We start from the raw sequence: 26437 nt of genomic DNA, 5'->3' as shown, positions 1-26437 counted from the left end.
TACTGACCATTTTAGCAGACTTTATGGGAAGAATAGCAGAAGACGACAGATAGTGCCTGAGATTTACTTTAAGAAAGGGAATATATCCAGTAAAGCAAAAGAGAGTCCCAAAGACATGAAAATAGCAGGGGGAAAGGCGTAAGATAAGAAAAACAAAAAAGGCAGAAAGCAACCGGCCAGCAATTTATAATTCCCTTTTGTTTGCCTGCTGCTAGTTTCTGTACTGGTAATTTAAACTATTGTTTCAAGAGGGGCGGAAAGCAGCAAAAATAAAATAAAAACAGCTGCCCTGAAATATATAGTGAACATGACAAACTATCAAGAAACAGGAGCTAAAAGTTTATTTTCCCAGAAATAGCAGTGCTTGACAGGCCTGTGTATAACATGTCTAAGGCCCAGGGCAGAAGTCGTTAGAATAAAGTTATAAATAAAAAAGGAGCCAATCCCTCCTCCCCGCCCCCCAGCCAGCCAGCTTAGCCCTCTGAGGTCCAGGGCAAATGTACCCGGCTGCCTCGTCTTGGCACAGGCCTGGTCCTTGATATCTCATTGGCACAAATGGGCATTTTGTTACATGTTACAGATAGAAAAGAAGTCTATCTGTAAAGTTCTGCCCAGCCAGGGGTGGGCATTTTACATTATACCAAAGCATGGGGAAAGAGGGTTGGGTATTAGGTACAGACTTCAGTGGGTTTGTGTTCATATCACTTTAAAACCACAGTTAGGCTTAACTACTGTTTAAAGGTAAAGGTGAGGCATGTTTGTGCAGGTGGTCTGCTCCTCACCTACTCCAGCTGTGCACCTGTCATAGCTAAGGCATGGTTTTGCTTAGCGTTACATCCAAACGTAGGTTCCAGGTTTGCTCCTCTCCAAACAAACCATGAGCTGTAATTTAGGTTTATTCTTGTCTTACTACTTACGGTTTCTTTGCAGGATAATTTATTTATTTAGTTGTTGTTGTTGTTGTTGCTGCTGCTGCTGCTGCTGCTGTTGTTTAAAGCTCATGTATTAGACCAGGCATGGCCAAACTTGTCCCTCCAACTGTTTTGGGACTACAACTCCCATCATCCCTAGCTAACAGGACCAGTGTTCAGGGATAATGGGAATTGTAGTCCCAAAACAGCTGGAGGGACAAGTTTGGCCATGCCTGTTAATTAGACTAATGCCTATTCTAAATGTGATAAAAATGGAGTAAATGTAACTATAAATGTAACTGTACAAAGGCAGAGGCGGGTGGCATTCTGCCCTTGCAGTTACACTGTAATAGTGCACTGCCTTGTTGCTACATAGTTTCCAGCAGCAGGCAAAACTGGAGAACAAGAATGATATACTGTACGTATAATATGAAGTTGAAAGACCTATTTTTTCCCCCATAACCAGAATCTGAAAAACAAGATTTACTCCACACATCTTATTTTGCACCACTGGTTCTGCATCTTTGCTATGATGGTTCTATAAATTATTTCTAACCATCATGCATGACTGCTCCAGCCCTTATATAGATGAAATTTATTTATCAATAACAGAAACATACAACTAAAGAAAACACATACAGGAAACAAAACAGGATTAATGTCCATAATATATATGGCAAGCAAAGCAGCTTGGACCATATTCCATCTACATATTCCAAGTACATGCACCAAATATGCAAGAACTGTATCTGATTCTGCCAAGCCTCTAGAAACCTGTACATTCATCACACCTCTACAGTCTGTACAAAATTCTAATAATAAGTCATGTTTGCCTTTCCCCTATAGCAGGCAGATTTAATTTAATATTTATTTTTATTTATTTATCACATTACACAAAAATTTCTGGGTTGCATACAATTAAAAAAACAAAAACCACTGTGGTATTAAGGTGGTATATCAATACAGCCTTGAAGGTTTAGGCAAGATTTTGCTAAGCTCTGCTACCCAAAGCCCTTCTTAATAGGAGAGGTTAAGGCTCAGTGCATAAGAACACTCCAACCTCCCTAAGCTAACCTCCCTAAAAGTTTTTTCGGTTTTTTTAAAGGAAACTTTTGCTTGTGGTATATGATCTTGTCCCTAAATTATGGGCAAGCAAATCAGTATAAAGCAGGAGGAAGCAAAGCAGAAGGGAAAGCGACAGTAAACCTCATGGATAGGATATTGTTTCCAGGTACAATTAGTACAACTTTAGGAAGGAGGTGATCAGGGTACAACCTGAACTTCCAGCATTATAAACACCCATGCTCTGATTCTAGATTCATTTATTGCAATGCTCTATGCATTTAAAACAAAATTACAAATATTTCAGAGCCCCTGTGCTAAGACTATTAGCTTGCTGCTTCTTTCAACCACTTGTTTTATCTTGATTCCATATAAGATGTGTTAATACCCAGCATGATTGTTGTTGTTTTTCAATGGTGTTTACAGACTGTGCTGGCTTTTTAAAAGAAAAAGACCTCACTTCAATTTTATTTTAGCTGAATTATTCATTCGGCTTCCTATCTCTCGAAAAAGAAGGCATCTAGTGGGTAAAAAGAAAAATCCTTTTTTCACATATCCAACTCTTGTCATACTGCAGGAGTTCCCAATCATCTAACAAGAAGAAAGCTATTTAGATAAACATTTCAGATCTTGAAGGAAATGTTTTCTTATTGAATTTGGAGAGCACAATAGTGCCTGACAACTATTTAATCAAGAAGTTATTGTTTGGCTCAGAGGGAGAAAGAAAGGGATGAAAAATAATACCAGGCCTAATTTTTAAAATGTTGAAGCAAGTGCTTGTTCACATTTAAAGCTTTTTTAAAACAAAAAACGCAAATCTCAGGTAGAACAACATTTGCAATAGCAGCATATTTTTGGTAAAATGGTAAGCACAGTGGCGCTCTCTCTCTTACACACAAACACAAACACACACACAGAGAGAGAGAGATTAGCAGAACCTTTTTTAAAAAAAACAAACAAACGTAAAGATTCTCAGTTCAACAACTGATTAGAGTTAAATAAGTGCTAAATAGTCCAGAATTGCTTTCTTTTTTAAATTAAAAAATGTTTTTAATGAATTACCTGTGCTTCTGGAAAATACATTGTAAACCAAAGGAAACCATCCATACTCAGAGTAGTATAAATCACAGATAATGAAAAAAACCAAAAACCAAAGGACCTTCTTCATCATGCCCAACATGTAAATATTCCAGAGTCATCTGGGCTTCTATTTTTGAATATAATATGAGCTACACTGCCTTCTTAGTCTATTGCAGCATGATAATTACCTTCTTATACACGATACTTTGTTTTTAAAGAAATCTTTGTGCTATAATGTACTTAAATTCAGGCTGTAGTTCTGGTTAGAAAAAAGCAAATAGTATACGTTTTCCATCCATATAATGGCTATACTCCAATGACTCACTTAGTATGCTTGTCAAGCATGTATTTTTTGCCAAGACTCGGTGAGATAAAAGGCAAATGATGTGGTCCAGGGGAGACATAGGTTAGGTCCAAAAGCATAGCTAGAGCCAGGCAATGGTAGAGTTTGGGGGCATACAGATAAAAATAAAAGGGACAAGAGACATGTGATATGGTGTCCTGAGGCAACCCAGCCAAGGAAAGCAGACAGTTATTTTTTTATTGACAAGACAGCAGCTCCTAAGGATACACATGTGCATACACACTTCTTGTGTCTAGGCAGTTATTTCCAGGTCTGTGCCCTACGAAGCAGTTGCAGTAATAGGTGTACCACACCCCCCACCAGCTTATATACCCTCCTCTAATAGGGTGTGCACATGTAACCTGAAGCTTCTCCTACATGGAAGTTGTCGCTGTTCTTCCCTCTTTAAGCCCTTCTTGGCTAGGAGACAGCAGGACAGGGAATGGTGGGGATTTAGCTGATTCCCCCTTCAACTGGGCAGCCTCTTCCTCTGCTTCTGATGCATCCTGTGTCCACCCCTCAGCCCTGACCAAGTTAACCTGTCCTCCTTCTCCTTCCATGGCTCCTGCCTTGTGAGGGACACCAAATCCCAAAAATCACTGGTCTATTCTCCTGGATCAGCCCCTGAATGCCTTACCTCCACCACACACTCGTGAAAGCCCTGCCAGGTCCCTGACATCTGGTCCAAAATAGACAGGTTGTCAATTCTAGAGGCAATAGAGGTGAAGCAGACAGGGTTGAGTTTTACAGACATCAGAGCCAGGCTAGGACAGTTATTACATAAGACCAGAGTGCCCTTATTGGTTTTCCTGATTTCTCTGGGCTGATCAAGTCTCATGCTTACTAGACTTGAACTCCAGAGCAGCAAAATTCAGGTCATCAGTTTCCTCTATCTTCAAACTGTCCAAATGGCATAAAGAGTGACAAGCTTCCCTCCCCCCCCCCATATCCTCAGTTGGGGTGGGTGGGAGGAAGACCTGCATTTCCAGATATTTTGAACCATACATCACTCCCCTCTCCCTAAACTGTGGAGCTAACTCAATGAGACAAAGTTCAGCAAAGTTCCAACCTTGGTTTATCTGAAGACACACAAACAGCATATTGCACATAGCAAATTGAGCAGCACTTCCCAAAAAGCTCTTCCCCGCGGTAATCAGTATACTCCCTGAAGCTTGAAATTTGATTAACCATGAAATTTGTTTCATCGTAAAATTCACATATTAGTGAAGAGCTCATGATACAACTTTTAATATGGATTTCCATGAAACTGATATTTCTATCCTATTTGAAACTGTTTTTTATCCACCTAATTCTATGCAATATTTCAGCATCCTTCTCCATTTGTTATTGCAACTTAACAGAAACTTTACCTGTGCTTGTTTCTAGCAGTGTGATGAGGATAGAACTACTTCATTTTTTTTACTGATTTTTAATTTCAAGTAACAAAACACACCCATACAAGGAATACATACATAAGTTTAGTGTTGCACAGAAAAGAAAGAGAAATAGTGGCTGATGGTTGTAGTTTTAGATATTTCAAGAAAAGCAATCAAAGGAATGTGTTTCTCCATAAAGTTCCATGAGTCGATGAAGGGTGAAAACCATGTCTGATTGTCTTAACAAAGGCAATACAGTGGCAACTTGGTAGTCAAATGGCTTGGCTCCCAAACAAATCTGCTCCCAAATGCCGCAAACCTGGAAGTGAGTGTTCTGGTTTGCAAACGTTTTTCGGAAGCCGAACATCCAATGCAGCTTCCGCTTGAGTGCGGGAGTCGAATGGACTCCCGAACAGATTAAATTTGAGGACCAAGGTACTACTGTAAAAGAATATCATGATGTATAAAAGGTGTTAGTCTTTCCTCTCTCAGAATAATATTCCTTTTGTGAAATGGTTAATTTTTCCATAAGCACCATGTCCCATACTTGCAAAATACAGGCTTCAAAAAGATTTGCATTTAAAGTTTTTTTGCAATCCCAAATCTAGCTGCAGTTAATAAATGGGGGGTGTTTGTTGGTTGTGTTCTTAATGTGAGGAGTTAAATAAGATAGTAGGGCTAATCTTGGGTCTAGTCAGAGCAATTATCCCTATCATTTGATTGTTTGAACATCTTATTCCCAAAGGGGAATAATTTCTTGGCAAAACCACCACTAGGGAGTCAGGTAAATTGCATTCCCTGTACATCCTGTACATCCTTGAGCTAGATGTCAGATTGAAATCTCTTTCTCTCTCTCTCTCTCCATCATCTATCTATCTATCTATCTATCTATCTATCTATCTATCTATCATCATCCATCTATCATCTATCTATCCTATCTATCTAATCATAGTTCTGTTGCAGTTATGTACTTTTTATGTTGTAAGCTGCCTTGAGCATGGTTTGAACTGTTGAAAGGCAGCATACAAATAAAATTAATATGTAGCTGTGGGAAAGTCCATCCCCATGGTGCCATTCTTGCTTGAAGACCTGTCTGCCACCTAGGAAGAGGTGCTTCATGAAGGTTACAGACTGCCTTACCCCAGGACCACTGGAGAATTAAGATTATTTTAGAAGTAACAAACAAGACCCTCAGAATTATCTTCTACTTTTAAAGATGTAGGCTTAAGAACTGCATCCAACTAAAATCCATGCAAGATGAGTGTCCTATTATTCATATATGAGACATATTCGCAAATTGTGAATATAGCTTTAAATCAAGGCCCTCATTGGACAGAAAGATTCAGCCACTGCCTGAAGCAAACATATCACTTTAAAGCTGTTATTGATCATGATGAAACTAAACCACCCATTTCCCCCTCTGGTATTGGACTATATGACCTCCTGTGTCAATGAATCCTAACCTCAGGCTATATATAATTTCAAACATCTCTCCCTCCTGCCCTCCCTCAATCAGTTCTAATTTTTAGACTGCAAACCTAAACAACTTACCAGGGTGTCCTATTGAACTATATGGGTTTTAGTTTTTGAGTGGACGTGTAAAAGGACTGCACTGTTAAGACAGCGAAATGCATCCTGAAGTCTATTTGCATTTTTCTCAAATCATATTTTGTGTTTATTGCTTCTCTGTTTCTGGGACATCATAGAAACACAAAGGGGAATGTGTAATAGGAATTTCCTTGAAGGAAAGAATCATTTTAGTGCTTTGCGATCAGTTTGCTAAAACCTCAGCATCAACCATTAAAAAGCATCCTGTGTTTTGAGAATTCATTACCACTTTAGTCTAACATCTAAATTTATGCTGTTACAGTGTAAAAGCCAAATACATAATATTTGAGGGTGGGATAATGCATCTACTTCCACACTTTAGTAAGTGACTGAATTGCTCGTGTGAGCCTGGCTAGGTTTGATTCAAAATTATTCCCTCTGTCATTATGCATCCTTTCTCCCTCTGCCACATTAGCTGCATACAAATAAGATGAACACAAAACGTCACAAGTAAAGCATAATGCAATATTATCTCTGTTCCGTCGAAGGCATAAACCTGTCCATCAGTATCTTTTCTGCTCCACACTGAAAAGCTTTGCAACATCCTGCATCTTAAACTACGGCCGTCGGGTCTCTATCAAGAAGAAACTACAGGCACTGTCTGTCAGCTCTGAACAAAGAAAGCTGCCTTACACCAAATCTGACCAATGGTCCATCTAGCACAGTATTGTATACACTGACAGGAAGTGGCTCTCCAGGCTCTCAGACAGCTGTCTTTCTCAGCTGTACCTGGAAAGGCTGAGGATAGAACCTGTGATCACGTGCTTGCAAAGCATGTGCTCTACAACCGAGCTGCTGAGAATCCAGTAAGCAAAGCACAAGTCCCCCTCTAATAAATTGGATTAAATGTCAGAGCGGATCCATAGGAGCCTCGGTCGGAATCACAGAACCGTAGAGTTGGAAAGGACCACAAGGGTCATCTAGTCCAATCCCCTGCAATGCAGGAATCTTTTGCCCAATGTGAGGCTTGAACTCATGACCCTGATATTAAGAGTCTCGTGCTCTACTGACTGAGGTAACGAGGAGATTGCAGTCCAGAATCTCAGTCTGTACAAGTAGGACAGAATGCAGGAAACTAGAAAGAAGGCTCCCATATCATGAACATAAGGTCCTAGCACCATTCTACACAATTACATTACTGAGGTGTGCATATTAAAGGTAAAGGGTCCAGTCGTGGCCGACTCTGGGGTTGTGGCGCTCATCTCGCTTTATTGGCTGAGGGAGCCGGCGTACAGCTTCTGGGTCATGTGGCCAGCATGACTAAGCCACTTCTGGCAAACCAGAGCAGCGCAGAGTGGTACCTATTTATCTACTTGCACTTTGACATGCTTTCGAACTGCTAGGTTGGCAGGAGCAGGGACCGAGCTCACTCCGCCGTGGGGATTCGAACTGCCAACCTTCTGATCGACAAGTCCTAGGCTCTGTGGTTTAACCCACAGAGCCACCCGCATTCCTGGTGTGCATATTAGATTTCTGGAATTCAAGAAAGGGCTTTCCCCCATGTTTAAAATCCCCTATATGTAGTGAACAGCTTCAGCATAGCCTCCCACTCCCCTATTCTGCCACCCTGCAATACTCATTTCCAATATACTGGGAGCTTTTTTAATGTGAGGGTTAGGGTTAGGATGCTACATTTCAGTCTATCAAGTATTTATTAATTAAATTTCTATACTGCCCTTCATCTGAGGATCACAGGGTGGTTTACAGTACAAAAACACAAAAATAACTTAACATAACAACAAAGACAGCAACAACACATACACCCAAAGTAGATATGCATTGGATGTCAAATGTTTATCATTATTTACCATCTGAGGGAGTACCCTGCAACAAAGCACAAGCTTTAGAAAGCTTAGCAAGGAGAAATCTACAACAGGCAAACATTTGGCAGTTTGCTCAAATGTATCAAATTCATTGTGCTTGCTCATCCCGAAATCTATCATCTTAACTGCCTAGAACAATTCATTCCATTACACAATGCTGCAAATGTATCACACAGGGAGCCAACAATCACCACGACAATAGAGGCAACCATTATAATATCCCAGTCTTGTAAATCAGTTGACTGCAATATACAACTCTCCATTCATACACAGAATGCCTGTGACAAAACAAGGAATATAGTCACACACAGCATGTAAGTCATATCCTAGCCTTCTTTCAACCACTGAGTTTCATAATCAAGCTACATCAAGGCATGACTTGTTTACTGCATCACTGTTATTGCAGAGAAATACAACGGTTACAAAATATATTAACAAACAATGGCAGTAATTTCACATAGCCAAGGACCTAACCTAAATAGCATTAATCCAAACAGCACTAATCCAAACAGCATTAATCCAAATGGCAAAACTACTGTAAGTCTTAAGTACCACTTCTTTCCTTCCGGTGTGGTTAGGTGCTAAGTATTTATAAAATTGAAATGTCCAAGTGTCTACAGTATCTTTGCAAGCAAGGAGGAAGGGCACAACCTTGCCACACCCTCCTGACCACATTGGCAATGCCCTTGTGACCTCATAGTGGCCCTTTCAGGTGTCATGGGCACCAGCAGCCTCTGGCTAGGGGACTCAAAAGATGGAAGTGGGTCCTCTGAATATATCAATGATGACTGAGAGATTCCACATATAGCCAGGGCTAATATAGACACTTTGGGTGTTTCAAAGCAGGTGAACGATACTATGATATATAATACTATGAAACAGCAAGGGACTTCTTAATGGATTTCAATTACGTTTTTCTATAAGTTAAAGGTAAAGGTAAAGGTACCCCTGCCCGTACGGGCCAGTCTTGACAGACTCTGGGGTTGTGCGCCCATCTCACTTAAGAGGCCAGGGGCCAGCGCTGTCCGGAGACACTTCCGGGTCACGTGGCCAGCGTGACATCGCTGCTCTGGCGAGCCAGAGCCGCACACGGAAACGCCGTTTACCTTCCCGCTGGTAAGCGGTCCCTATTTATCTACTTGCACCCGGAGGTGTTTTCGAACTGCTAGGTTGGCAGGCGCTGGGACCGAGCAGCGGGAGCGCACCCCGCCGCAGGGATTCGAACCGCCGACCTTTCGATCGGCAAGTCCTAGGCGCTGAGGCTTTAACCCACAGCGCCACCTGCGTCCTTTCTATAAGTTATATATCTTCAAATGCTATGCAATTTCCTATATATATATATATTTCCCTTTTAAACACTATTTCACAGTTCCAGTAACTGATCTGAATTTGATATGAAGTATTAGGTCCCAAGGGTGGCGCTGTGGGTTAAACCACAGAGCCTAGGACTTGCCGATCAGAAGGTCGGCGGTTTGAATCCCCACGACGGGGTGGGCTCCCGTTGCTCGGTCCCTGCTCCTGCCAACCTAGCAGTTCGAAAGCACGTCAAAGTGCAAGTAGATAAATAGGTACCAGAAGTGGTTTAGTCATGCTGGCCACATGACCCGGAAGTTGTACGCCGGCTCCCTCGGCCAATAAAGCGAGATGAGCGCTGCAACCCCAGAGTCGGTCACGACTGGACCTACTGGTCAGGGGTCCCTTTGCCTTTACTTTATTAGGTCCCAAAGCACTGAGCAGAGGTTTTACTTACATATATAAATGTGAACATCTATATAACTTCCTAATATAAAATTTTGAGGAAGCATTACAGTACTAGTGTGTTCAAGTCCCAAAGAATTTGTCACATGTTTCTTAGAGAATTTTATTTTACCGAATGTAAGATTATCTGCATTTAGCTGAACATTTTCCCCTCCTGTTACTCTTCAGACATCAACTGGACATTTGCTAATGCCAATAATAATAATATCATTGCTTTTGGTTTTTAATCAAGAACACTTATTGATGTTGGTCATCTTTGAGTTACACCTGAAATTATTTAACTAAGACTTTTGAATTGCCATTGGGAAGAGCAATTTTAGGACATAGAAGAACAGATGTTAAAGTGACTAACAAATGGACAAATGCATTTCCTTGGATACATTTTATTGAACCCCACGCCTTTGTTAGTCACATCTCATTACTGCATAGTTAAATTATGACAACATGTTCAAGAAGCCTCATTTTTTTAGCCTAGAATGCCACTAATTTTCAAGTAGTTTCTCTTTGCATATTTAAGCATTAAAATTACAATTTTACACCACATTTGAATGCCTGAGGTCAATGACTAATCAGCATTCAGGTGTCGAAAGTGATACTGCGAATTAGTATACTGCATATGGAACAGTTTGCAAAGCATAAATATGGATTGGGGGCATTTGGTTGGCCAGTTTCTATTCATTGTGACTTTTGTATTATTGCTGTTTTGTAATCCAGCTGTGACTTTACTAATTGTATTATTTTATTGTTGATTTTATATTATATTTTACTGTACTCTTTGTACACTGCCCTGAAAGCCTTGGTTAACAGGTGGCCTAAAGTACAGGGTGATTCATAATGAAGCATACAGTTTCCATTTCTAAATGGAAATTGTATACTTCATTATGAATCACCCTGTATATATTATCAAGATTGAAGGGCAGTTAAAAAATATAAGTAAACCATGATCCCAGATTTAGCTTTAACAATAAGCCAGAACTGCATACGTTGTTGACAGTTGCTCACATCAAGAGAGGAGCAGCAGGGCAGCATACACTAGCACACTGCTCAGTACCAACAAGACATATACGGTGGCTTATTATTAAGTGTAAACAAGGCCAATGTGGCATACAACATGCTAATGGATCAAATTAAGTGGGAAAAAAGTCACATTCACATTCAGTAGCAAATTTTACCTCTTCCCCTGCAATGACAGTTCAAGGCAAAACCTAAAAGAGACCACCTATTTTGCATTAGCGTGCAACCCAAGAGTCGTCTGCGACTGGACCTAACGGTCAGGGGTAACTTTACCTTTATTTTGCATTAGTACCACTCATGTTCAAAAGACAACCAACTTATCTTCCTAAATGTAAGACTGCCATAGATAAGAATGGTTGTAGCTCCTCCTTAACACCCTTTGTAAACTGAGGGAGACTACAAACTTCAACAACTATTTTTTTCTCATAGTCCAGCATTTTCTTCACCTGAACTGAATGAGCAATTAAAAGGGAAAGCAGTGAACACCATTAAAGGATGCAAAACCCACAAGTCTACCAACTAAAACAGCATTTCTTTCTCCTGTGACTTAATTTGCTCAAAGAAGCTCAGAAAACCACTGCCTTTCATTAAACATTCAGAACTCATCTCCAAGCCTAAGATGCTACTAAGCCATCGTAAAATGGCAAAATTGATATGTGAAATCTGCCCTCCCTAATACTGGATTCCACATGTGCTTTCAAGTGCAGCCTTCCACCCACTGAAGATTAGGAAAGCTCAGATACTTTGGCAGCTCTTGACAGTACTCCTGGTTGCCATGCCCTTTGTAAGGCACTGCTAATCACTTTCACAGCCTTAAGAAATTGACTGAAGTGTCAGCAGAAGACTTGGATGGAAAAAATTAAGAAAATGTTCAGTTCTCTTTTGTATACAAAAGTTTAGATAAGAAGTTATTTTTTAAAAAGCAGTATATTAGCAGAATGTGCTATTTAACTGGCTTAGGAATTGATATAACTATCCTGATTTGTGTAGCTACCTTTGCTGCTTCAGGTCTTTCTGCATCACTTAAACAGCTGACCACTTTGCTATCTGAACTTGCTTCACTTTGACTTTAAAGTATGTTTCATTCTCTGTCCCCTAAACTTAGAAACTGGGTCAAAGCAGCCAGACTCCTAGACTGACCTGGCCTTGGCCTGAAATGTGGTTGCACAAGTGTATCTACTATAGAGTGCCTGTGACATTATTAGTCAACTCTCACACATACACTCCACAGCTGCCATGCTGCTTTGCTTTGCTTTGTTTACAAGTTAGGGGTTGGTTCAAGGCAGAGCTCAAACATTTGGACAAAGTATTTCAATGTTGTCTTCAGAACTAGTATTGCAAAAGAGGATCAGGTAGAAGGGAATCGAGCCTGAAAATGTCACTCAGTAAGGACCTCTATTTCCCTTAATCTGAATCATTTGTTCTGCACTGGAACCAACATCCAGTGCTTTTAATCTGGTAAACATCCTGAAGGAATCCCCTTAGCCTAAGCTATTAGCAAATTGCAATCACCTATCTGGCATTTACCAACAGCCATATTGTGGTTATAACTTTAAAAGCCTAATTAGTCCACGAGCTAGTCACCGCAGAATAAGGTATCTGAAATTATTTTATTGAACTTTCTTATTGGAGGGGTATAAGCTTGAGCAAATAAAAAAATGCAGAAACCCCGTCTTTCACGCAGAACAAAGGCACTGAAAAAACTACTGGACATAAGCATGTCAAAGAGGCTAAGACAACTGAGCTATCAATCAGCATTAGGAAAGAAGCAGTTCAGTTAATTATAGTCAAGACTCTAAGGAGGAAGGATCAAGTTCATTATCTTTTTTTTCAGTGCCTCACATACAGCCCTTCAAGAAGCGTTTACAAGATGTCAGGATTTCTCTGAACCTGCCTTTCAGGTGTTTGCTACTGCATCTAGAAACACAAAGAGAAGGAAATTAAACTGGGAGGCTGGAGGGACCTTTGCTTCAAAAGCTGTAATAGTAGTGTGGCACCAGAGGGCAAGCACCCTTCCTTCACTCCATGGAACTATCAAGTGTTATCAAGGGAGACAGCTTAGAAGTAAAGGAAGTGCTAAGTACATGGTTCTAGCATGAAAAAGTGTTATGAGGCACCCATATACATATATGAACTATCAACTAGAGCAGGGGTGCACAACCTGCAGCCCTCCATATGTTTCTGGACTACAACTCCCATCAGCCCCAGCCAGCATAGCCAGTGATCAGGGATGATGGGAGGTGTAGTCCAACAACATCTGGAGGGCTGCAGGTTGTGCTAATTGTTGCTTTCTTCACTCTTAAAAAAGTACCCCTGACAATTAAGTCCAGTCACGAATGACTCTAGGGATTGAGGCACTCATCTCGCTTTACAGGCCAAGGGAGCCGGCGCCTGTCTGCTTTTGCAAACAGTATTTCCGGGTCATGTGGCCAGCATGATCTTATTGTGAATCAAATTCTGTGACGTTTAACTTGAGAACAACTCAGGCATCAACGCTGAATATTTTTTTCCAATACAGTGGTACCTCGGGTTACAGACGCTTCAGGTTACAGACTCCGCTAACCCAGAAACAGTACCTTGGGTTAAGAACTTTGTTTCAGGATGAGAACAGAAACTGCACGGTGGTGGCACAGTGGCAGGCCCCATTAGCTAAAGTGGTACTTCAGGTTAAGAACAGTTTCAGGTTAAGAATGGGCCTCCAGAACAAATTAAGTTCTTAACCCAAGGTACCACTGTATTTTGCTTCAAACTGTTCTGTTTAACCAGACTTTCCCTCAATTGTACCACTGGTATTTGAATTTATTAATCAGATGTTTTATTTGAACTTTTTGATTTTCATGGGGTTGTCTGCTTTTGGGGCAGGGGCCCGGTAGGAATTTTGTCCATTTGGCGGATTGGCTGGTGCCATTTGGTTTTTGCCTACTGTAGCAAATCGTCACAACTTGTAAGGTTGCGGTTAGGCATTGGTTTGATGAATTGGTTGGTGGAGGCGTATAGATTGGCTGTGCCTGCCCCTCCAAATGCTGCTGCTACAAGGGTATTCCGTTAAAGAAATCCAGGGGCTTGCCATGCTTTTGTCCGAACCCCTGTCAAGGGGCTAGGGCCACGCAAGAGCCCCTGGGAGCATTTGGGAAGAGGTGAGGGCAGGGTACCTAGCTCCGTCTCTCTCCCCAAATGTTTTCCCTTACTGACTTTGCGTGCGTGAGAATGTCAGTCTGTCCCCGTGCAGGGTCAGATAGTTGCAACCAATGCCTAAGCAACCACTCACATTTCTTGTATTTTTAATAAAGTTGTGGCCAAAATTATGCCAAAAACCTTAAACTAAAATCAAGTGTCAATTGTGTTGTATTTGGGGGGGTGTCTTGGGGACCTCGACACGCAAACAGTATACAAATGTATACAAATAAACAAACAGCTCCTTGTAAACCAATATATACACATTTTAGGGCAAGAAAGGCATTCTAGGAAATGCCACTGAGAACAGCATATGCTTAAGTGCCCATTAGCAATCCTTTAAGCTCTTCAACCAGAGAAAACAAGTGGAAATGTGTGTTTTTTTAAATGCATGCTCTTCAAGCATATACCATATTTCAATGAAAATGCCCTTTGAATGTGTATTTTAGAGACACTGATGTTGTCCCGTTATGTAAAGTAACTCTTAGGAGATGTGATGCATATTGGTCATGGAAAACGAATTTCTCATATATTATGGGCAAGCAGTGCAGCACATCATCTCTGGATTGTCAGCTACTGGGGGTGGGGGGTGAGGAATCCAAAAGGAAACCATGCTAGCCTGCTACAGCAAGAACAGCAGAATCCCCCTGCACTTGGGCTAAGTGAGCTCCAGTTCATGAATGTCCGTGTAAAAATGGCGTGCTGTCAGAAAGTAGCGCAAGTCATAGTCCCCTGCATGATTACTGCCTAAAACAAGCTTACATGCAGAGCATTTTACAAAGAAAAACGCTGTAGGCAGCTGAGTTTGCAGGCTGGCTCTTTTGCCATTAATCTGTTGTGAGGTTACTGTATACATAAAAACAAAAATTTTGTACAATAAAATAAAAATTATGTTCAATATAAATATTGAATGTATGATGTTATCCACACTATGCAATACTTTTTTTTTCTTCAAATAATGCACATTTCAAGCATGTAACCAAAATAAACAAACTATAATTTCCTATAACAATAAATGATTATATGTTCTTGGTGCAGATATTTTCCCAAAATGTTTTTTCAGATAAAAATATTGTACCGCCTAGTGCTGGATCATATAGGCATGTAAAGGAAACTATCTTTTTACACAATTCATGACACAGAGAGAAAATATGAAAATGATAAATGAATATCCAGCACTTCAGCCATTGTTTTTCCTGTACGGTTTACCCTCAATCACATAACCATCACGTACAGACAAAATCACCTGATGCAACCCATTCCTAAATACCTTAAATAAATTTCAAATGTGATAAATGTCATGTCATGGTCACTGGCCAGCCAATCCAACTGAAAACAGGCAACCCATGACAAATAAAAAATGCCAAATATCCCCATATGTTTTTCCCATATATTGTAGGCATTTCGTGATGTATGATTTATGCCAGTTCAACCAAGATTCTAAGAGGATGCAGTAAGTGTAACATAATGCTTTTTAAGTCTTTAATAGCTAATGCTTTTAAGTCTTTAATAGCTAATGCTTCAGTGTTATTCTCTGTTTTTGTTATGTCAGAATTATGATTTTAGGTGAGTTAAAAGACAACTGGAAGCAAAATTGCTTTATACCTAACATCATTAAGTATTCTAGTGTAGAATCTTGTAGCCAGACAAGTTAGTTTCTAGTGAGGTTTGGGTTGTAGACCTGGAACTGCATGTGTGCTTCCTTCTGAACCCTCAGCATCTACTCAAGCTTATACATTAATAAATGAATAAATGTTACAATATCACAACGAGTCACCATCCCCCCCTAATAAAGTAGCCCTGTATCTACTGTGAACTTCTTACAGAATGGCAGAACAAATTGATGCAGAGAATTAGTAGGAGTTCTAAGCAATTAAGGTATATCGCTCTTTTAGAAGTTTATGTTTAGAAAATATTTTAAAGATTTTCCCCCCAAAGCACTTGATTACATTCAAAGAATTTTTTAAAACAACAACAACAACAACACATAACACCTTCAAGCGATGGAGGTATACTGAGAAGCCTTTCTCACTCGGAAAGCTATGGACAGCTCAGTGCAGTGCATTATATGTAATCAAGGCAAACATTGCTTGAGCACATATCTACAGAACATGGAGATATATTCAATATCCTACCCCCCCACCCCAAAATCAGCAATCAGCCTTTTGTTCATAATCACAGGCTTACTGTTTCATTCTAATGCTGTCTTCTGTCACATTCACTTTTCTCGGCAATTTTTTTTTCCTGGCACATACAGAACTTTATGGCAGATTTCATCAAATAATTAGTTTTAGTCTGAAGAGCAGGCAGTTATTCAAGAGAAACATTACAGAGAAGTAACTTTACCTATTGCAGTCGACATGAAGCAGGAGGTGGGATGCACTAAGTGATAACGCAATCTTATGCCACTGTCCATCTGCCAGCCGATACGGAAATACTTCTGTTCTTGACTTTCCATTAAATCTGTAGTGATATCTTATTTCATCCCTCAGGCCACTGCTTTCCAGTTCAAAGTAACTGCATTTAAAAAGAAGAAGAATCAATTTCATTTTACCTGTCATGCACTATTCAGTCATGTGTTCTGCGAATTAATGAAAACAATTGCACTTGAAAATTACATTTCTTATTATGCCTATGTGTTTATTCAAACATGCATGTGTATGTGTGTGTGATAATGCTAGCCACCCACCCAAAATACAGCCTCCAAATATAACATCTAGCCGGAATTAAGGCTAGGCATCAGTCATGCACCGTTCAAAGCAATTCTCATTAAAGACTAGAAATCTTATGCACCTGACAGAGTTTGCTCCCAGATTTGAGATGGCCCACAGAAAAGTGCCCCATAGTGGACACATCATGGTTAGGGTCACACAATTTCCCCTCTCCCTCTCTTTCTCATTCAGACTGTCCCCTCCGCTGACACACCAGTTAGATATTTAAAAAGATGCCACTGGTTCAAAAAGAAGTTGATTTTTCTAAGCTTAATTGTTGCATGGGGTCACAGAAGAGCAGCAGAAGCTGTGAGTCAGTAGTTTCTCATCCTTGGTTTACTGAAATCTGTGACTGTAGCCAGTGCCTCAGAGAGATGGGCATTCTGGGAAATGAGCGTAGCAGTTAAGAGACAGGTATTTAGAGCTGCTCAGAATGGCAAGTTGAGATTGAGTTAAAAAGGGCTGAGGGAAGATGCCAGTACTGGGACCTTGGCAACTGCCCAAGGATGCCAGCAGTTGAAACATGCCATGGCACCTAGGTACTGAAGCTTTCCTTGGCAGCTATTAAAATACAGGGGAGAGACCTTTAAAAGTTAACATTGGCAGCTTTGAAGGTGAGTTTTTGTTCATTTCCTCCTCTCATCTTTCTGACTTCAGTCTGCTTTCTTTATAACGAAAGTTTGGTAAACCTTTGACAAGGGAAAAACACATGGAATGCTGTGCAATATATATCAGTTACCATTTTTTCCACAAGAAAAAAATATTGACCCGCATTGTGAAATGGAAAACCCTGACAGGCTTGCTCATGCAATAAATTACTGACTAGGAATTTGTGCACAAATGCATGTCTGGCAAAAGAGAGAGAAAGGATAAAAAATGAGTTTGCATCATCTAACACACATAAAGTTTTAACTGCCATTAAATGTATCTAAACAGCAAAACAAAGTATTTTAATATTAAATTAAATGTTTAAATTAAATATTTCAACTCGAAAATGAACTTGAAGAGAAGGCAAAAATAACCTAGAAACTCATGGCAGGAGCCAGCATTAAATTGATGGAGTAAGTGAAGTTAACTCTATATTAGAAGAAACAGGATCTGTTCAGGACTGCCAGGCCTAGTGAGCACAGCAACTCTTCTTCGGCAGGCCTTTCCCCTATGAGACTAAGCCCCCCCCCTTCCCACAGCTACCTAAGTCTCCTCCTCTATCACCTCCTGGCAAATAGAAGGGGAAGAAATGGAGGCAGTGAGAGACTTTACTTTCTTGGGTTTCATGATCACTGTAGATGGTGACAGCAGTCACGAAATTAAAAGACGCCTGCTCCTTGGGAGAAAGGCGATGGCAAACCTAGACAGTATCTTAAAAAGTAGAGACATCACCTTGCCAACAAAGGTACCTATAGTTAAAGCTACGGTTTTCCCAGTAGTGATGTATGGAAGAGAGAGCTGGACCATAAAGAAGGCTGATTGCCAAAGAATTGATGCTTTTGAATTATGGTGCTGGAGGAGACTCTTGAGAGTCCCATGGACTGCAAGAAGATCAAACGTATCCATTCTTAAGGAAATCAGCCCTGAGTGCTCACTGGAAGGACAGATCGTGAAGCTGAGGCTCCAATACTTTGACCACCTCATGAGAAGAGAAGACTCCCTGGGAAAGACCCTGATGTTGGGAAAGATTGAGGGCACAAGGAGAAGGGGACGACAGAGGACGAGATGGTTGGACAGTGTTCTCGAAGCTACGAACATGAGTTTGACTAAACTGTGGGAGGCAGTGGAAGACAGGAGTGCCTGGCGTGGTCTGGTCCATGGGGTCACAAAGAGTCAGACACAACTAAATGACTAAACAACAACAATCACTTCTAAATTTGCATCTATGCATAGAAATTAGCAGATGCAAAATTTATGCATATTGATGCTCTCTGTTTACCTTTTTTTGTGAGGAGACATACAAATTCTTCCCACCCCCCAAGTGTAAGTAGCCATCCTATGGGCTTTCAATAAAGCAGGGGGAAGCTTTGATCACGGGAGTTATAACTACTGTACAGTATACACCTTAAAACTCATTTTATGATTACAATTTATTTTAGTTTTGCTGTCACTCAGCAACAAGCACTGTCAGTCTTAGGAAGCTAGAAGCTGCTTCCAGTACTTTGCTGTCAAAGAAATCAGTGAGACAAGTACTGTCAGGGAAGCTCCATTCAGAACTTAAATGGTTCATAATTGCCTTCTCTTGTCAAAGAACAAAAAAATCCCTTGTTGGGCTCTTTCCCCTTTTTTCTTCAGAAATGCTGTACAGAAGACAAATTAAGAAAAGAGCCTAAAGTAGCTCATAGAGAAAAGCAAGTTTTCATAGTCTGGGAGCTACATATTGTTCAAAGGTATTTGTAATCCAAAACCACCTGGAGTTGAAAAACCACTACCTTTTCCAAAATTTTACTCAAAAAAACCGGAACATTAGATACTAGGTGATAATTATCCAGAATTATCCAAGTCTCCATATTTTTAGTGTTTTAAACAGGGTTCAAGCACTGCCTATGACTGTCCACCCCACCCCAAAAGCCATTATGCAACTCTAAAGTCGAAATGGCAAGTCCAGTCCTGGCAGGTTTTAATATTCAGGAAGGGCAAGTAATCTGCCCACTTCATAAGACTACCCAAGCTGAAATCTATCAAGGATGAAATTATTTGGCGGGGGGCTCCAAATTAAGAAAACACCCCTCAGCACTACCTGTGTATAAGACGAGCCCAAATTTTAAACCTAATTTTTTTTGTAAAAAAAAACAACACCCTAGTCTTATACATGGAAAAATACGGTAACTAGATGGAACCCTGGCTGCATCCATCTCTGACTGTTAAAATGATGGCAGCCAAGTGAGAACAAATGCAAGTGGTTTTGTCTGCATAATATCTGTGAGGTGTAATGCAAATAAGTCATAATAATAATAATAATAATAATAATAATAATAATAATAATAATAATAAATTTTATTTATATCCCGCCCTCCCCAGCCGAAGCTGGGCTCAGGGCGGCTAACAACACTAAAACAGTACAACATTATAAAAACATTATAAAAATTAATTAAAATCAAAATTGATGGCAACCATAAACTAAAGTTTTGTAAAGATTGCCAAAGGAGGGAGTCAGGCTGCGCCCTGACCAAAGGCCAGGTGGAACAGCTCTGTCTCGCAGGCCCTGCGGAAAGATGTCAAGTCCTGCAGGGCCCTTGTCTCTTGTGACAGAGCGTTCCACCAGGTTGGAGCCGCAGCTGAAAAAGCCCTGGCTCTAGTTGAGGCCAGCCTAACCTCTCTGTGGCCTGGGACCTTCAAGGTGTTTTTATTTGAAGACCGTAAGTTCCTCTGTGGGGCATACCAGGAGAGGCGGTCCCGTAGGTACGAGGTCCCTAGGCCGTATAGGGCTTTGAAGGGGTCCATCAGACCTCAATGAGTCTTTGAGGGGTCCATCAGATCTCCTAAGCCTACATACAGCAGGCCTCTTATTACTTCAGAAAGCTCCACTAGCCAGCACTGTGCAGATGCAACAGCAGCAGAGAATAGTCATTCCTTTTAATAAAACAAAAAACCTTTTTCTGTTTTCAGAGTTTATTATAATGTGCAGTACTGTATAAGTGTGTCTGTGCAACTATCTCCTGCATGCTGCCCTTGCTAAGTTGCTGTTGGTTTTTGTTGTCTGGTTAATAACATTCTGTGATTAATAATAATAATAATAATAATAATAATAATAATAATAATAATTTTTAAATTAGATCCCACCCATCTGGCTGGGGCAGCTTACAGCATATATAAAAACACAAAGAACATAAAAAAACAGAATATCCTATACAGATAACAAACAAACCAATAATGACAATACCAACAACAATAACAGTTTACAGCTATATCCAAATTAAAATAACCGCCAACCCCAACTAAACATTTAACCAATACCAACCTAACAAAAACAAAACAGAGGAACCACTTAAAACATGGTGAAACGTTTTACCCAAGATTTGTTCCAGCAATGTACCTCCAGCCTCCCAGGAGCCTCTTTTGGCTGTTCAGAGTGAGTCTGGGCCCTGCCTCCTAGGCCAGGTGGAAATGGAGCTTGCAGCAAGGACTCATGACAGCAGCAAGGGTGGGGGGAGAGATCAGAGTCTGTTTCTGAGACCAGATTAACCCCTAGTTCCTAGAGATCTCCTGCAAAACTATTGCAACTCAGTGTTCATTTGCTTGGAAATGTGTTCCAGTGAACTAAATGTGGCATTACCATGCTTAGGATGGGGCATTAAAGTCTCATTTATTTTTATATTCCAAGAGTACCATCTTTTGCATGTTTACTTACTCTGTAAGCTATGGCAACAGCTCAAAGCTCAATTACTAGGGAGCAAGAACTGTGGCATTTGTGGGACTTGTTTTTGAGTAACATGTACAGGCAACATGCATCTGATCAGGGCCTCACACCTTTGCTTCACACTAGGTCAGGTAGCAAGGTGTTGGATGGACAGAGCGGAATTGGTCAGATCTTTAAATAAAAATGACTGGGGTCTTTTGTCAGTAGAAACACACCTATCCAGTTTGGGCTTTATTGTTTCTTGCTTTTTTATGTCTGAGTTAACAAGCAAGCATGAGGCAAGGTGAGCAGAAGTCACCAAACTGGTAATGCACAAAAGGGAAGAACCTTTATCTCTTAACCTTCATTTCTTCTTTCAAGTCCTTACAGCTATTTTAGGCAAAGCAAAGAACAAGCATTTAAGATACTCTACAGGGACCACAGCAAAAAATGAAAACAAGTTAGGTCTTGCAGCATTCAACGTTTCCAAAAAGGGATTTCCTGCTGCTGAACACAGTCAGTAAGGCTAAATGGAGGCTGGCTATTATAGACAATATATGACATGCTATTCTCCAGAAAAACAACACATCAACAGCTAAATATCAAATTATTTACTTCTTTCTCCTTTTTTCTTGGTTGTACTGTTCTATAGACTTTACTTAAACCATGTCTAAAATGTTTTTGGCAAAGAGTTTGCTTGCCATGGTGACTGTTTGAAGTTGTAGGTCATGACTTAATAACAATCCCAAATATGTACTTTGCCTAGGTAGTGTTTATCTATGTACACTCTTTCTTTACAGATTATATATAGGAAATCAGAAATACATATTTCTTCAGAGTAGGCTGCAAAATAACTAGGTGCTTTTGTTATAGGTGGCAGGTAGATGAATTCAGCACACTGAAAAACTGCTTCATTGGGATAGGATAACACAAGCAGCTGCCTAGACAGTGGAATCATTATGTCTTCAGGCAATATCTATCTATGTCCAACAAAATCCTCCCAGTTTACTGTATTCCACCCAATGCAATTCTGGCAGGCTAGATGTAAGAGGTGCTTCTACCTAGCAATCATAGTAAGCATTATTTTTTGAGAACACCACAATTCTATGTTGCAAAGGCTTCTAAGGAGACACAACTATAATTTATCTATGCATTAACTATTCAGCTGAACCTACCAATCTAAACACAACCGAAGTGGTTCAGAGTTTAAGATATGGTTCTTCACATAACTTTATGAATGAGCTAAAATAATAGTTTTGCTACACATTATTTTATCTAGTGCTGAAGAACCAACTCTGAGGCATCTGATCAAGGCCTGTATTTTAAAATGAGCTTAAAGATATATTTGCAAATGTTTGTATGTTTCATGCCAGGCAGAAACCAGCTGGCTAAGTACTTTGGCAGTTGTTTATCTTCCTGCTCTCCTGAACAAGGGCCCCCCTGATTTATAGCAGTAGCAGGAGACAAGTTTCTCAAAGTTGTAAAAGGGAATTACAGTGGTGCCCCGCAAGACGAACGCCTCGCAAGACGGAAAACCCGCTAGACGAAAGGGTTTTCCGTTTTGGAGGCGCTTCGCAAAACGAATTTCCCTAGGGGCTTGCTTCGCAAGACGAAAATGTCTTGCGAGTTCCTGCGGGTTTTCCCCCCTTCCCCCCCCCTTTTCCTAAGCCGCTAATCCGCTTATCAGCTGATCCGCTGATAAGCCGCTTAACAGCTGATCGCTAAAAGCCGCTAAACCGCTAATAGCGCTAATCCGCTAAGCTGTCAATGGGCTTGCTTCGCAAGAAGAAAAAACCGCTATACGAAGAGCCTCATGGAACGGATTAATTTCGTCTTGCGAGGCACCACTGTACAGGCTGGGAGCAAATGTTACACTGACCCTACATATTACAGAATACAATCAAGCTGCAAAAACACTAATTAAGAGTTGGTAAATAGTAAGATTTATTGTTTAACAGAAAATAATACCATGTGCCTCCCATCAGACTCTAGCCATATTTTCCTAAGATTTAAGGTATACTGAGAGATTAAAGGGCAATAAATTTTTGGAAGAGCTAATGGGAAAAGCAGCTGGCTGGGAAAGGGGGGTGTAAACTGAAGAGGCTTCTTTTGAAGCTGTTTTTTACTGAGTTCCTTTTTACTTTGCAAATGCCTTTTCTTCTAAAAAGCTATCTATGTTATGTATGAGATTTGTTGGCTTAATGTAATTAGGCAAAGGATTTAGAAAGAAGGAAATGTTAGATTCTTATTTCATTGATGGTGTGTGAGAATGTGAACCCAAGATCTCTGTTTAGATAGAATTTAATACCACGAGGCATTTGTTTTAGCCATTTGTTTTGGAATGCAGGGGCAACAGGGGCAAAAGGTGATCTGGTAATTAAGGTGCCTTGTCGAGGCAAATGTAAGATATATGGCTACTTGTGTGCCATTTATGGATAGAAGGAAATATAGCTCTTTGTCTCCCATAAAAGGTAATAGGAAATGGGTGTATCTTTTATGATTGGTTCTAGCAAACAGCCAATAGGAATTTCAACCAGGCTCATTGGACAGAGGCAGCCAAAGGAGGAGCAAGGGGGCTGGGCTGAGGAAATATAAGTGCTGGCCATCAGGGCTGGAAGGGGCAGAGCTTTGGTAACCATATACCACTGTGCCTATCATTTATTTGTCTGACAAATAAATTATTATTTTAATTTCTCTATTGCTGCGTTGAATATTTCATTCCAGCTAAGCGTTAACCACAAGCAGGGTGCTACAACTCCTTTATGCATTTTTTCCCTACTGGATTGTGAACATAGCTGTCAGCAATGGTCTTTATTCTTATTTTTTCAGAGCAATCCTTGCCTACATATCTGGCTAAAAGTGGTTAAGATGGGGTGAAGGTGTCTCTGCTGGCTGGGCGCAACTTCGGGGATGTGGTGGAACATCTACTATGGAGCCCCCACCCTGTTCCTGTGAGTTAATGCCAGCAGGAAGCTATACAGGTTTAGATCTACAGTTGATAGCATATCTGCCAGCATTAAGCCCCCAAAACAGGGCATTTCAAGGGTGAAGAGGAGGCAGCCTCACTCCTTCAAGAAAGTACTCCCAATATCAGGCTTCTCAACTATGTCAGCTTGGAGCTTGCATAGTTAATCACGCCCAAACCCCCAAAGTCAATTGGGACACTGCATGCATATTTTAAAACACAACTACCTGATAGAGTAAAGAAGAAACAGGAGATCTAAAAACATGAATATGTCATGTGACAAAGGTACTGTATTTGAGAGCAGAAGCCATAAAGGGAAGCAGTAAAGCAGTCTAGAAATGTTGAGAAATGCTGTAAAGCTGCACAATCACTTTGTATGCTGAATCACTGTGACTCATCCTGAGGATGACTCATTCTCTGTATAAATGTATTGTATCTACTTGCAGGCAGACAATTTGGAACCTGTTGAATAGTGGGTAGACATGACAGACGACACAGCGATTTCTCCAAGCAGCTCTTTATTTTGTAAGCTGGAATAGAAACTGAACAGCAAACAGCTCAGCCGGCCTGCTTTTATAGGCAGCTGGCTGTCAAACATTGTAGCAAGAACAACCCAGGGTTTCCCGCCTAAAATAACTGACGTGGACCTGAGTGAAAACTACATACACAATACTCCTGGTGGCCTGAGTGAGAACTTCAATACATAACACCCCTCCCCACCGAGATAAGGCGTTAGTTACAATCGTAATGGTTTCCTTATATACAGCACTACACGTAATGGTTCAATTAGGCACAAAGCATATCGGTTACATTTCACATTACTTCCATTAGACCAACAGTGTTACATGTCCAACAACATAGTCCTTTAAATACGGTCTACTGGCCTTGTGGATTTCCTGGGCGGAGAGTTCAACAGCTTCTGAGGCCACGGCCTCCTCAGTGGCTTTCTGTAGCGTGAGGTCTGGCTTGGCGAGGAGACGCCGTTGCAGACAGATGTCCCGGACCCCACAGATGATTTGATCTATCAGGGCATCATCTAAGTCTCGGAGGAACTCACAGTGCATTGCAGCCTGTCAGAGGGTGGTGGTGTAGTTGTTGATTGACTCCCCCTCTGCCTGGTTCCAGTGGTAGAACGCATGGCGGGCAGCAATCTTGGACGGCTTTGGTGCATAGTGGTTGCAGAGCTTCTCTTGAATCGTGTCTCAAGGTGCTGCCTGGACTGCTAGAGGCGCAACCAATGCTCGGGCCGTCGCGAACACTTCGGGGCCACAAAGGCTGAGGAGAGGCCCCGCTTCTGCTCTACAGACCCTCTTGTCAGCTCATTTGCTTGGAGGTAGCAGTCAAACCGAGCGAGGTAGGAGTCCCAGGATTCAGAGGCTGGGGCAAACGGCGGTAGAGGCACAAGTGAAGCCATGGTTCCGATGCCGACGTGGAGGCGATGGATGGTACACTGTGCTCTAGCCAGAACGGTCAGCTCTGAATTGGTTCTGCTCCGTGATTTCGCTCAGTGTTTCAGCTCCGTGATTCAGCTCATCTCAGAGGGTGGCCGCGTCTGGCTGTGCTCTGATGTCCATCGATCCCATCCTCATCGCCAGTGTTAAGTTGTGGGTTGACATAGCAGACGACACAGCGATTTCTCCAAGCAGCTCTTTATTTTGTAAGCTGGAATAGAAACTGAACAGCAAACAGCTCAGCCGGCCTGCTTTTATAGGCAGCTGGCTGTCAAACATTGTAGCAAGAACAACCCAGGGTTTCCCGCCTAAAATAACTGACGTGGACCTGAGTGAAAACTACATACACAATACTCCTGGTGGCCTGAGTGAGAACTTCAATACATAACAGAACCTGTTAGTTTGGAGACAGTTTTGGAGCCTGTGAGCTGTGGAGCCATGAGTTAGGTGGAGTCAGTGTGTGTATGGAGCCTGACTCAGAAGTGAAGCCGGTACTCTGTGTATGCTCTGAAGCTACGGTAGTTTAAATCTTCTGTTCACCATGCTGTGTTATTTGCAAACAAGTTTTAACTCAGTAAAGCTCTTTATTCTTTTACTGAAGAAGACTCTGCGTTATTAATTTACACTGCGCATCAGAAAAATCTTCCTATTAAAAAGCATCATCAATTTCTATATAAAAAACCAACCTGCAGTTAGCATCAGCAGTAATTTAATAAACCATTCCAACTCTTAACTACCAAAGGTATTTCCATTTGCTACCCACTGGCCAAAACGGATAATTGTAGATCTTCATCATTTCAGAAGTTCCATAACTTCCAGGCTATAAAAATAAAG

General features: G+C 41.0%; 1 protein-coding gene across 4 annotated transcripts in view; it reads right to left on the bottom strand.

Moving 5' to 3' along the window:
* The window catches only part of NELL1 (neural EGFL like 1), a 372071-nt gene that overhangs the window by 273834 nt on the left and 71800 nt on the right, over positions 1 to 26437 (bottom strand). For all 4 annotated transcript variants that reach the window (XM_079966358.1, XM_079966357.1, XM_079966360.1 and 1 more), the window contains exon 4: positions 16496 to 16666. In XM_079966358.1, the coding sequence (XP_079822484.1) occupies positions 16496 to 16666 (171 nt within the window). The remainder of the gene's footprint in view (positions 1 to 16495; positions 16667 to 26437) is intronic.

The sequence above is a fragment of the Podarcis cretensis genome (assembly GCF_951804945.1).
Source record: "Podarcis cretensis genome assembly, chromosome: 1".
In the NCBI taxonomy this organism is placed as follows: Eukaryota; Metazoa; Chordata; class Lepidosauria; order Squamata; family Lacertidae; genus Podarcis; species Podarcis cretensis.
Note: the sequence above shows the minus strand (reverse complement) of the source record. Positions and strands in the feature narration are given on the sequence as shown.